General features: G+C 40.6%; 1 protein-coding gene across 5 annotated transcripts in view; it reads right to left on the minus strand.

Moving 5' to 3' along the window:
* Positions 1 to 863: 863 nt before the first annotated feature.
* The window catches only part of pdpr (pyruvate dehydrogenase phosphatase regulatory subunit), a 64,640-nt gene continuing 51,123 nt past the window's right edge, over positions 864 to 14,380 (minus strand). For all 5 annotated transcript variants that reach the window (XM_082969885.1, XM_082969887.1, XM_082969886.1 and 2 more), the window contains 3 exons: positions 4,285 to 4,467; positions 2,938 to 3,074; positions 864 to 2,769 (listed from right to left, as the gene is read on the minus strand). In XM_082969885.1, the coding sequence (XP_082826011.1) occupies positions 2,502 to 2,769; positions 2,938 to 3,074; positions 4,285 to 4,467 (588 nt within the window). In that variant the 3' untranslated portion in view covers positions 864 to 2,501. The remainder of the gene's footprint in view (positions 2,770 to 2,937; positions 3,075 to 4,284; positions 4,468 to 14,380) is intronic.

Consider the following 14,380-nt stretch of genomic DNA (forward strand, 5'->3'; position numbering starts at 1 on the left):
GTGTAGCAGTGGTAAGGTGTTGTGCTGATAACCAGGTGTAGCAGTGGTAAGGTGTTGTGCTGATAACCAGGTGTAGCAGTGGTAAGGTGTTGGGACTCTGCTGATAACCAGGTGTAGCAGTGGTAAGGTGTTGGGACTCTGCTGATAACCAGGTGTAGCAGTGGTAAGGTGTTGTGCTGATAACCAGGTGTAGCAGTGGTAAGGTGTTGTGCTGATAACCAGGTGTAGCAGTGGTAAGGTGTTGGGACTCTGCTGATAACCAGGTGTAGCAGTGGTAAGGTGTTGTGCTGATAACCAGGTGTAGCAGTGGTAAGGTGTTGTGCTGATAACCAGGTGTAGCAGTGGTAAGGTGTTGGGACTCTGCTGATAACCAGGTGTAGCAGTGGTAAGGTGTTGTGCTGATAACCAGGTGTAGCAGTGGTAAGGTGTTGTGCTGATAACCAGGTGTAGCAGTGGTAAGGTGTTGGGACTCTGCTGATAACCAGGTGTAGCAGTGGTAAGGTGTTGTGCTGATAACCAGGTGTAGCAGTGGTAAGGTGTTGGGACTCTGCTGATAACCAGGTGTAGCAGTGGTAAGGTGTTGGGACTCTGCTGATAACCAGGTGTAGCAGTGGTAAGGTGTTGTGCTGATAACCAGGTGTAGCAGTGGTAAGGTGTTGGACTCTGCTGATAACCAGGTGTAGCAGTGGTAAGGTGTTGGGACTCTGCTGATAACCAGGTGTAGCAGTGGTAAGGTGTTGGGACTCTGCTGATAACCAGGTGTAGCAGTGGTAAGGTGGGGGGGAAGGGCGTGCAGGGGGGAAGGGCGTAGGGGGGAAGGGCGTAAGGGGGAAGGACGCGACCAAACAGATATGGGACCATAATCATAGCTGGAGAGTTTTATTCTGTACAAAGTGTTTCAGTCTGATAAACATGGTACAGCTCACTCATATACAAAAATACATCCATTTATTGAAAACCTTTCAACATTTCTCCGTTCTTTACACAGGAAATCACCAACAACAACGAGGAGGCCTCCCATTGGATAAAAGTGCAGCGGTTTCCACCAATAAGAGGGAATTTAACATGGATGTTCCCTTCTCCATCCTGCCCACCGTACTCACCCAGCAGGACACGGCTTTAACAGGTTCAGATATACAGTTAATATATAGTTATCATGTACTGTAGGGTGATATGTAGAGGGACCGTGGGGGGGCAGTCCTGACAGACAGACAGACAGACAACTCTGGAGCGTGGGGGGGCAGTCCTGACAGACAGACAACTCTGGACCGTGGGGGGGCAGTCCTGACAGACAGACAGACAGACAGACAACTCTGGAGCGTGGGGGGGCAGTCCTGACAGACAGACAACTCTGGACCGTGGGGGGGCAGTCCTGACAGACAGACAGACAACTCTGGAGCGTGGGGGGGCAGTCCTGACAGACAGACAACTCTGGAGCGTGGGGGGGCAGTCCTGACAGACAGACAACTCTGGAGCTTTTGGTATCTTGTAGATATTGCACTATGAAAGAGGAGGGGCGAGAGGGATTGGAGGGGGGCAGGGGATTGATTGTGCGTAACACGGTACGCCCCTTCAGCGTGGGAGCGAGAGGCCGAGAACAGGACGGCACTAGCAACAGAAGGGTGGAGCGAGAGGAGGTTAGAGGGTCATCTCTGGAGAGTTCACCTTTCAACTCAGACCCCCTCTTCTTAGATTCTACATTCCTTCCTCCTCTCACTGTCTCTCCTCCTCCTCCTCCTCTCACTGTCTCTCCTCCTCCTCCTCCTCCTCCTCCTCCTTCCTCTCACTGTCTCTCCTCCTCCTCCTTCCTCTCACTGTCTCTCCTCCTCCTCCTCCTCCCACTGTCTCTCCTCCTCCCTCCTCTCACTGTCTCTCCTCCTCCTCCTCTCACTCTCTCCTCCTCCTCCTCCCTCCTCTCACTGTCTCTCCTCCTCCTCCTCCCACTGTCTCTCCTCCTCCTCCTCTCACTGTCTCTCCTCCTCCTCCTCCTCCTCCCTCCTCCCACTGTCTCTCCTCCTCCTCCTCCTCCTTCCTCTCACTCTCTCCTCCATCCTCCTCCTCCTCTCACTGTCTCTCCTCCTCCTCCCTCTCACTGTCTCTCCTCCTCCTCCTCCTTCCTCTCACTGTCTCTCCTCCATCCTCCTCCTCCTCCCTCCGCCTCTCACTGTCTCTCCTCCTCCTCCTCCTCCTTCCTCTCACTGTCTCTCCTCCCTCCTCCTCCTTCCTCTCACTGTCTCTCCTCCCTCCTCCTTCCTCTCACTGTCTCTCCTCCATCCTCCTCCTCCTTCCTCTCACTGTCTCTCCTCCATCCTCTTCCTCTCACTGTCTCTCCTCCTCCTCCATCCTCTTCCTCTCACTGTCTCTCCTCCTCCTCCTCCATCCTCTTCCTCCTCCCTCCCACTGTCTCTCCTCCTCCTTCCTCTCACTGTCTCTCCTCCTTCCTCCTCCTCCTTCCTCTCACTGTCTCTCCTCCATCCTCTTCCTCTCACCGTCTCTCCTCCTCATTTGCCCTGGAAGTTACTGAGCTCCATCTCATCTTTGCGGCGTCTCTGCTGGGCGAACAGAGAGCTGAAGGGGTACAGCTTAGCCTTGGCTGGGTATCTCTGCCCTGCTATATCCACCTCGTAATCTCCCCTGTTGATGAAGTCTGGGGTCACCGCGGCAGGGGAGCCGTCCAGGGAGGGCGGTGAGACAAAACCCAGACACACGTGTCTCTCCAGGGTGTAGGAGTAGGCAGAGGAGGTGGTGGTGCCACACAGCTCCCCGTTCCTGAAGAGACAGAGATGAGAGAGAGAGACGAGACAGAGACGAGAGAGAGAGACAGAGAGAGAGAGACGAGACAGAGCATTAGATGGCCCACCGTCCCGACCAGATATTTCCCTCTCTGACATGGGATATGAACCGGGTTCAGGAACCAGGCCAGGTTGCTTGTCTAACCTGTAGATGGGTTCTCCCCACCAGGGCCACAGGTCCAACTCGGTGTCGTGATCCTCCAGCACCAACATGACGAAGCGACGGCTCACCCCCTCCTGGCGCTGCTGCAGCAGAGACGCTCGACCCAGGAAGTCTATGTCCTGGAGGAGGGGAGGAGAGGGGGGATAGAGAGAGGAGGAGGGGATAGAGAGGAGGAGGGGATAGAGAGGAGGAGGGAGGGGATAGTGAGGAGAGGGGGGATAGAGAGAGGAAGGGGGATAGAGAGAGGAGAGGAGGGGATAGAGAGAGGAGGGGGGATAGAGAGAGGAGGGAGGGGAGAGAGGGGATAGAGAGGAGGAGGGAGGGGATAGAGAGGAGGAGGGGAGGAGAGGGGGGATAGAGAGAGGAGGGAGGGGAGAGAGGGGATAGAGAGGAGGAGGGAGGGGATAGAGAGGAGGAGGGGAGGAGAGGGGGGATAGAGAGAGGAGGAGGGAGGGGATAGAGAGGAGGAGGGGAGGGGATAGAGAGGAGAGGGGGGATAGAGAGGAGAGGGAGGGGAGAGAGGAGGAGAGGAGAGAGGAGGAGAGGAGGGGATAGAGGAGGAGGAGGGAGGGGAGAGAGGAGGGAGGGGAGAGAGGAGGAGAGGAGGGGAGAGGAGAGGGGGGATAGAGAGAGGAGGAGGGAGGGGATAGAGAGGAGAGGAGGGGATAGAGAGGAGAGGAGGGGATAGAGAGGAGAGGAGGGGATAGAGAGGAGAGGAGGGGATAGAGAGAGGAGGGAGGGGAGAGAGGAGGAGGGAGGGGAGAGAGGAGGAGGGAGGGGAGAGAGGAGGAGGGAGGGGAGAGAGGAGGAGGGAGGGGATAGAGAGGAGGAGGGAGGGGATAGAGAGGAGGGGAGGAGAGGGGGGATAGAGAGAGGAGGAGGGAGGGGATAGAGAGAGGAGGGGGGATAGAGAGAGGAGGAGGGGATAGAGAGGAGGAGGGGAGAGGATAGAGAGGAGAGGAGGGGAGAGAGAGGAGGGAGGGGAGAGAGGAGGAGAGGAGGGGATAGAGAGAGGAGGGGGGATAGAGAGAGGAGGGAGGGGAGAGAGGAGGAGAGGAGGGGATAGAGAGGAGGAGGGGATAGAGAGGAGTGAGGGGATAGAGAGGAGGAGGGGATAGAGAGGAGGAGGGGATAGAGAGGAGGAGGGGATAGAGAGGAGGAGGGGATAGTTAGAGGAACAGTACAGGACTAAAGACATGTTCAGACCTCATCAGGAACACAGTACAGGACTAAGGACATGTTCAGACCAAACCAGACCTCATCAGGAACACAGTACAGGACTAAAGACCTGTTCAGACCAAACTAAATGTTGGGGACCGTGGGTCGTACCGTGTCAAACTTGACCCTGAACTCTCGTCCACACTCCAGCGGAGTGGTGAAGGGATCCAGGTCCTGACCCCAGAAGGCAAAGAACTTCTCTATTCGGAGAGAACGCAGGGCGTAGTACCCAGCGTTACGGATACCGTACTTCTGACCCACGGACATCACCTCGTTGTAGACATGGAGAGCATACTGGGGGAGGGGGAGAGAGGGAGAGAGGGAGAGAGGAGGAGGAAGGGGAGAGGGGAGAGAGGAGAGAGGGAGGAGGCGGAGGGGGGAGAGGAGAGAGGGAGGAGGAGGAGGGGGGAGAGGAGAGAGGGAGGAGGAGGAGGGGTGAGAGGAGAGAGAGGGGGGAGAGGAGAGAGAGGAGAGAGAGGAGGGAGAGGAGAGAGAGGGGGAGGGAGAGGAGAGGAGAGGAGAGAGAGGGGGGAGGGAAGAGGAGAGGGAGAGAGGAGGGAAAGAGAAGTAGAAAAGTAGGGGGAGGGAGAGAGAAAGGGGGGAGGGAGAGAGAGGAGAGAGGGAGGAGGGGGGAGAGGAGAGAGAGGGGGGAGAGGAGAGAGAGGGGGAGAGGAGAGGGGAGAGGAGGGAAAGAGAAGTAGAAAAGTAGGGGAGGGAGAGAGAAAGGGGGGGAGGGAGAGGGAGGGAGAGGGAGAGGCAGGAGAGAAGAGAGGAGGAGAGGGAGGGGAGAGGGGGAGAGAGAGAGAGGGGGAGGGAGAGAGGAGAAAAGAAGGCGGGAGGGGAGGGGAGTGAGAGGGAGGAGGAAGAGAGAGGGGAGAGAGGAGGTATCAATAACAAAAATATCCACTCAGACAGAAATCTGATTTATCTGATGAAGAAAATACAGCACGGGATTATAGTATATAACCAGTAGTCTAGTAGTATATAACCAGTAGTATATAACCAGTAGTCTAGTAGTATATAACCAGTAGTCTAGTAGTATATAACCAGTAGTCTAGTAGTATATAACCAGTAGTATATAACCAGTAGTCTAGTAGTATATAACCAGTAGTATATAACCAGTAGACTAGTAGTATATAACCAGTAGTCTAGTAGTATATAACCAGTAGTCTAGTAGTATATAACCAGTAGTATATAACCAGTAGACTAGTAGTATATAACCAGTAGTATATAACCAGTAGTATATAACCAGTAGACTAGTAGTATATAACCAGTAGTATATAACCAGTAGTCTAGTAGTATATAACCAGTAGACTAGTAGTATATAACCAGTAGTCTAGTAGTATATAACCAGTAGTCTAGTAGTATATAACCAGTAGACTAGTAGTATATAACCAGTAGTATATAACCAGTAGACTAGTAGTATATAACCAGTAGTCTAGTAGTATATAACCAGTAGTCTAGTAGTATATAACCAGTAGTATATAACCAGTAGATCAGTAGTATAAACAGTAGTATATAACCAGTAGTCTAGTAGTATATAACCAGTAGACTAGTAGTATATAACCAGTAGACTAGTAGTATATAACCAGTAGTCTAGTAGTATATAACCAGTAGACTAGTAGTATATAACCAGTAGACTAGTAGTATATAACCAGTAGACTAGTAGTATATAACCAGTAGACTAGTAGTATATAACCAGTAGTCTAGTAGTATATAACCAGTAGACTAGTAGTATATAACCAGTAGACTAGTAGTATATAACCAGTAGTCTAGTAGTATATAACCAGTAGTCTAGTAGTATATAACCAGTAGTATATAACCAGTAGACTAGTAGTATATAACCAGTAGTCTAGTAGTATATAACCAGTAGACTAGTAGTATATAACCAGTAGACTAGTAGTATATAACCAGTAGTCTAGTAGTATATAACCAGTAGACTAGTAGTATATAACCAGTAGCTAGTAGTATATAACCAGTAGTCTAGTAGTATATAACCAGTAGACTAGTAGTATATAACCAGTAGTCTAGTAGTATATAACCAGTAGTGATATAACCAGTAGACTAGTAGTATATAACCAGTAGTCTAGTAGTATATAACCAGTAGCTAGTGTATATAACCAGTAGTTATAGTAGACTAGTAGTATATAACCAGTAGTATATAACCAGTAGTCTAGTAGTATATAACCAGTAGACTAGTAGTATATAACCAGTAGTGTATAGTAGTCTATAGTATTACCAGTAGTATATAACCAGTAGTCTAGTAGTATATAACCAGTAGTCTAGTAGTATATAACCAGTAGTCTAGTAGTATATAACCAGTAGTCTAGTAGTATATAACCAGTAGACTAGTAGTATATAACCAGTAGTTATAGTAACCAGTAGTATATAACAGTAGCTAGTAGTATATAACCAGTAGTCTAGTAGTATATAACCAGTAGTCTAGTAGTATATAACCAGTAGACTAGTAGTATATAACCAGTAGACTAGTAGTATATAACCAGTAGACTAGTAGTATATAACCAGTAGTCTAGTAGTATATAACCAGTAGACTAGTAGTATATAACCAGTAGTCTAGTAGTATATAACCAGTAGTCTAGTAGTATATAACCAGTAGTCTAGTAGTATATAACCAGTAGACTAGTAGTATATAACCAGTAGACTAGTAGTATATAACCAGTAGTCTAGTAGTATATAACCAGTAGTTATAGTAGACTAGTAGTATATAACCAGTAGTCTAGTAGTATATACCAGTAGTCTAGTAGTATATAACCAGTAGTATATAACCAGTAGACTAGTAGTATATAACCAGTAGTCTAGTAGTATATAACCAGTAGTCTAGTAGTATATAACCAGTAGTCTAGTAGTATATAACCAGTAGACTAGTAGTATATAACCAGTAGACTAGTAGTATATAACCAGTAGTCTAGTAGTATATAACCAGTAGTCTAGTAGTATATAACCAGTAGTCTAGTAGTATATAACCAGTAGTCTAGTAGTATATAACCAGTAGACTAGTAGTATATAACCAGTAGACTAGTAGTATATAACCAGTAGACTAGTAGTATATAACCAGTAGTGTATAACCAGTAGACTAGTAGTATATAACCAGTAGACTAGTAGTATATAACCAGTAGACTAGTAGTATATAACCAGTAGTGTATAGTAGACTAGTAGTATATAACCAGTAGTATATAACCAGTAGTCTAGTAGTATATAACCAGTAGTCTAGTAGTATATAACCAGTAGTGTATAGTAGTCTAGTAGTATATAACCAGTAGTATATAACCAGTAGTCTAGTAGTATATAACCAGTAGTCTAGTAGTATATAACCAGTAGTCCAGTAGTATATAACCAGTAGTCTAGTAGTATATAACCAGTAGACTAGTAGTATATAACCAGTAGTCTAGTAGTATATAACCAGTAGACTAGTAGTATATAACCAGTAGTCTAGTAGTATATAACCAGTAGACTAGTAGTATATAACCAGTAGTCTAGTAGTATATAACCAGTAGTCTAGTAGTATATAACCAGTAGACTAGTAGTATATAACCAGTAGTCTAGTAGTATATAACCAGTAGACTAGTAGTATATAACCAGTAGTCTAGTAGTATATAACCAGTAGTCTAGTAGTATATAACCAGTAGACTAGTAGTATATAACCAGTAGACTAGTAGTATATAACCAGTAGACTAGTAGTATATAACCAGTAGACTAGTAGTATATAACCAGTAGACTAGTAGTATATAACCAGTAGACTAGTAGTATATAACCAGTAGACTAGTAGTATATAACCAGTAGACTAGTAGTATATAACCAGTAGTGTATAACCAGTAGACTAGTAGTATATAACCAGTAGACTAGTAGTATATAACCAGTAGACTAGTAGTATATAACCAGTAGTGTATAGTAGACTAGTAGTATATAACCAGTAGTATATAACCAGTAGTCTAGTAGTATATAACCAGTAGTCTAGTAGTATATAACCAGTAGTGTATAGTAGTCTAGTAGTATATAACCAGTAGTATATAACCAGTAGTCTAGTAGTATATAACCAGTAGTCTAGTAGTATATAACCAGTAGTATATAACCAGTAGTCCAGTAGTATATAACCAGTAGACTAGTAGTATATAACCAGTAGACTAGTAGTATATAACCAGTAGACTAGTAGTATATAACCACTAGTCTAGTAGTATATAACCAGTAGACTAGTAGTATATAACCAGTAGACTAGTAGTATATAACCAGTAGTGTATAACCAGTAGATTAGTAGTATATAACCAGTAGACTAGTAGTATATAACCAGTAGACTAGTAGTATATAACCAGTAGTGTATAGTAGACTAGTAGTATATAACCAGTAGTATATAACCAGTAGTCTAGTAGTATATAACCAGTAGACTAGTAGTATATAACCAGTAGACTAGTAGTATATAACCAGTAGACTAGTAGTATATAACCAGTAGTGTATAGTAGACTAGTAGTATATAACCAGTAGACTAGTAGTATATAACCAGTAGTCTAGTAGTATATAACCAGTAGTCCAGTAGTATATAACCAGTAGTCTAGTAGTATATAACCAGTAGACTAGTAGTATATAACCAGTAGACTAGTAGTATATAACCAGTAGACTAGTAGTATATAACCAGTAGACTAGTAGTATATAACCAGTAGTCTAGTAGTATATAACCAGTAGTCTAGTAGTATATAACCAGTAGACTAGTAGTATATAACCAGCAGACTAGTAGTATATAACCAGTAGTGTATAGTAGACTAGTAGTATATAACCAGTAGTCTAGTAGTATATAACCAGTAGTCTAGTAGTATATAACCAGTAGTATATAACCAGTAGTCTAGTAGTATATAACCAGTAGTGTCTAGTATATAACCAGTAGTCTAGTAGTATATAACCAGTAGTCTAGTAGTATAAAACCAGTAGACTAGTAGTATATAACCAGTAGACTAGTAGTATATAACCAGTAGACTAGTAGTATATAACCAGTAGTGTATAGTAGACTAGTAGTATATAACCAGTAGTCTAGTAGTATATAACCAGTAGTGTCTAGTAGTATATAACCAGTAGTATATAACCAGTAGTGTCTAGTATATAACCAGTAGTCTAGTAGTATATAACCAGTAGTCTAGTAGTATATAACCAGTAGTCTAGTAGTATATAACCAGTAGACTAGTAGTATATAACCAGTAGACTAGTAGTATATAACCAGTAGTCTAGTAGTATATAACCAGTAGTCTAGTAGTATATAACCAGTAGTCTAGTAGTATATAACCAGTAGACTAGTAGTATATAACCAGTAGACTAGTAGTATATAACCAGTAGACTAGTAGTATATAACCAGTAGTGTATAGTAGACTAGTAGTATATAACCAGTAGTCTAGTAGTATATAACCAGTAGTCTAGTAGTATATAACCAGTAGTCTAGTAGTATATAACCAGTAGTGTCTAGTATATAACCAGTAGTCTAGTAGTATATAACCAGTAGTCTAGTAGTATATAACCAGTAGACTAGTAGTATATAACCAGTAGACTAGTAGTATATAACCAGTAGACTAGTAGTATATAACCAGTAGTGTATAGTAGACTAGTAGTATATAACCAGTAGTCTAGTAGTATATAACCAGTAGTCTAGTAGTATATAACCAGTAGTATATAACCAGTAGTCTAGTAGTATATAACCAGTAGTGTCTAGTATATAACCAGTAGTCTAGTAGTATATAACCAGTAGTCTAGTAGTATATAACCAGTAGACTAGTAGTATATAACCAGTAGACTAGTAGTATATAACCAGTAGTCTAGTAGTATATAACCAGTAGTCTAGTAGTATATAACCAGTAGTCTAGTAGTATATAACCAGTAGTATATAACCAGTAGTCTAGTAGTATATAACCAGTAGTGTCTAGTATATAACCAGTAGTCTAGTAGTATATAACCAGTAGTATATAACCAGTAGTCTAGTAGTATATAACCAGTAGTGTATAGTATATAACCAGTAGACTAGTAGTATATAACCAGTAGACTAGTAGTATATAACCAGTAGTCTAGTAGTATATAACCAGTAGTATATAACCAGTAGTCTAGTAGTATATAACCAGTAGTGTCTAGTATATAACCAGTAGTCTAGTAGTATATAACCAGTAGTCTAGTAGTATATAACCAGTAGACTAGTAGTATATAACCAGTAGTCTAGTGGTATATAACCAGTAGTCTAGTAGTACATAACCAGTAGTCTAGTAGTATATAACCAGTAGTCTAGTAGTACATAACCAGTAGTCTAGTAGTACATAACCAGTAGTCTAGTAGTATATAACCAGTAGTCTAGTAGTATATAACCAGTAGTCTAGTAGTATATAACCAGTAGTCTAGTAGTATATAACCAGTAGTCTAGTAGTATATAACCAGTAGACTAGTAGTATATAACCAGTAGACTAGTAGTACATAACCAGTAGTCTAGTAGTATATAACCAGTAGTCTAGTAGTATATAACCAGTAGTCTAGTGGTATATAACCAGTAGTCTAGTGGTATATAACCAGTAGTCTAGTAGTACATAACCAGTAGTCTAGTAGTACATAACCAGTAGTCTAGTAGTATATAACCAGTAGTCTAGTAGTATATAACCAGTAGACTAGTAGTATATAACCAGTAGTCTAGTAGTATATAACCAGTAGTCTAGTAGTATATAACCAGTAGACTAGTAGTATATAACCAGTAGACTAGTAGTATATAACCAGTAGTCTAGTAGTATATAACCAGTAGTGTATACTAGTCTAGTAGTATATAACCAGTAGTGTAGTAGTATATAACCAGTAGTGTCTAGTATATAACCAGTAGTCTAGTAGTATATAACCAGTAGACTAGTAGTATATAACCAGTAGACTAGTAGTATATAACCAGTAGTCTAGTAGTATATAACCAGTAGTCTAGTAGTATATAACCAGTAGACTAGTAGTATATAACCAGTAGACTAGTAGTATATAACCAGTAGTCTAGTAGTATATAACCAGTAGTCTAGTAGTATATAACCAGTAGTGTATAGTAGTCTAGTAGTATATAACCAGTAGTCTAGTAGTATATAACCAGTAGTGTCTAGTATATAACCAGTAGTCTAGTAGTATATAACCAGTAGTCTAGTAGTATATAACCAGTAGACTAGTAGTATATAACCAGTAGTCTAGTAGTATATAACCGGTAGTGTATAGTAGTCTAGTAGTATATAACCAGTAGTCTAGTAGTATATAACCAGTAGTCTAGTAGTATATAACCAGTAGTCTAGTAGTATATAACCAGTAGTATATAACCAGTAGTCTAGTAGTATATAACCAGTAGTCTAGTAGTATATAACCAGTAGTCTAGTAGTATATAACCAGTAGTTTATAGTAGTATATAACCAGTAGTCTAGTAGTATATAACCAGTAGTCTAGTAGTATATAACCAGTAGACTAGTAGTATATAACCAGTAGACTAGTAGTATATAACCAGTAGACTAGTAGTATATAACCAGTAGTGTATAGTAGACTAGTAGTATATAACCAGTAGTCTAGTAGTATATAACCAGTAGTCTAGTAGTATATAACCAGTAGTATATAACCAGTAGTCTAGTAGTATATAACCAGTAGTGTCTAGTATATAACCAGTAGTCTAGTAGTATATAACCAGTAGTCTAGTAGTATATAACCAGTAGACTAGTAGTATATAACCAGTAGTCTAGTAGTATATAACCAGTAGTCTAGTAGTATATAACCAGTAGTCTAGCAGTATATAACCAGTAGTCTAGTAGTATATAACCAGTAGACTAGTAGTATATAACCAGTAGACTAGTAGTATATAACCAGTAGACTAGTAGTATATAACCAGTAGACTAGTAGTATATAACCAGTAGTGTATAACCAGTAGACTAGTAGTATATAACCAGTAGACTAGTAGTATATAACCAGTAGACTAGTAGTATATAACCAGTAGTGTATAGTAGACTAGTAGTATATAACCAGTAGTATATAACCAGTAGTCTAGTAGTATATAACCAGTAGTCTAGTAGTATATAACCAGTAGTGTATAGTAGTCTAGTAGTATATAACCAGTAGTATATAACCAGTAGTCTAGTAGTATATAACCAGTAGTCTAGTAGTATATAACCAGTAGTATATAACCAGTAGTCCAGTAGAATATAACCAGTAGTCTAGTAGTATATAACCAGTAGTCTAGTAGTATATAACCAGTAGACTAGTAGTATATAACCAGTAGTCTAGTAGTATATAACCAGTAGTCTAGTAGTATATAACCAGTAGACTAGTAGTATATAACCAGTAGTCTAGTAGTATATAACCAGTAGTCTAGTAGTATATAACCAGTAGACTAGTAGTATATAACCAGTAGTCTAGTAGTATATAACCAGTAGACTAGTAGTATATAACCAGTAGTCTAGTAGTATATAACCAGTAGTCTAGTAGTATATAACCAGTAGACTAGTAGTATATAACCAGTAGACTAGTAGTATATAACCAGTAGACTAGTAGTATATAACCAGTAGACTAGTAGTATATAACCAGTAGACTAGTAGTATATAACCAGTAGTCTAGTAGTATATAACCAGTAGACTAGTAGTATATAACCAGTAGACTAGTAGTATATAACCAGTAGTGTATAACCAGTAGACTAGTAGTATATAACCAGTAGACTAGTAGTATATAACCAGTAGACTAGTAGTATATAACCAGTAGTGTATAGTAGACTAGTAGTATATAACCAGTAGTCTAGTAGTATATAACCAGTAGTCTAGTAGTATATAACCAGTAGTGTATAGTAGTCTAGTAGTATATAACCAGTAGTATATAACCAGTAGTCTAGTAGTATATAACCAGTAGTCTAGTAGTATATAACCAGTAGTATATAACCAGTAGTCCAGTAGTATATAACCAGTAGACTAGTAGTATATAACCAGTAGACTAGTAGTATATAACCAGTAGACTAGTAGTATATAACCACTAGTCTAGTAGTATATAACCAGTAGACTAGTAGTATATAACCAGTAGACTAGTAGTATATAACCAGTAGTGTATAACCAGTAGATTAGTAGTATATAACCAGTAGACTAGTAGTATATAACCAGTAGACTAGTAGTATATAACCAGTAGTGTATAGTAGACTAGTAGTATATAACCAGTAGTATATAACCAGTAGTCTAGTAGTATATAACCAGTAGACTAGTAGTATATAACCAGTAGACTAGTAGTATATAACCAGTAGACTAGTAGTATATAACCAGTAGTGTATAGTAGACTAGTAGTATATAACCAGTAGACTAGTAGTATATAACCAGTAGTCTAGTAGTATATAACCAGTAGTCCAGTAGTATATAACCAGTAGTCTAGTAGTATATAACCAGTAGACTAGTAGTATATAACCAGTAGACTAGTAGTATATAACCAGTAGACTAGTAGTATATAACCAGTAGACTAGTAGTATATAACCAGTAGTGTATAACCAGTAGACTAGTAGTATATAACCAGTAGACTAGTAGTATATAACCAGTAGACTAGTAGTATATAACCAGTAGTGTATAGTAGACTAGTAGTATATAACCAGTAGTATATAACCAGTAGTCTAGTAGTATATAACCAGTAGTCTAGTAGTATATAACCAGTAGTGTATAGTAGTCTAGTAGTATATAACCAGTAGTATATAACCAGTAGTCTAGTAGTATATAACCAGTAGTCTAGTAGTATATAACCAGTAGTATATAACCAGTAGTCCAGTAGAATATAACCAGTAGTCTAGTAGTATATAACCAGTAGACTAGTAGTATATAACCAGTAGTCTAGTAGTATATAACCAGTAGACTAGTAGTATATAACCAGTAGTCTAGTAGTATATAACCAGTAGACTAGTAGTATATAACCAGTAGTCTAGTAGTATATAACCAGTAGTCTAGTAGTATATAACCAGTAGACTAGTAGTATATAACCAGTAGTCTAGTAGTATATAACCAGTAGACTAGTAGTATATAACCAGTAGTCTAGTAGTATATAACCAGTAGTCTAGTAGTATATAACCAGTAGACTAGTAGTATATAACCAGTAGACTAGTAGTATATAACCAGTAGACTAGTAGTATATAACCAGTAGACTAGTAGTATATAACCAGTAGACTAGTAGTATATAACCAGTAGTCTAGTAGTATATAACCAGTAGACTA

The sequence above is a fragment of the Salmo salar genome, chromosome 26 (genome assembly GCF_965601325.2).
Source record: "Salmo salar chromosome 26, fSalSal1, whole genome shotgun sequence".
Taxonomy (NCBI): domain Eukaryota; kingdom Metazoa; phylum Chordata; class Actinopteri; order Salmoniformes; family Salmonidae; genus Salmo; species Salmo salar.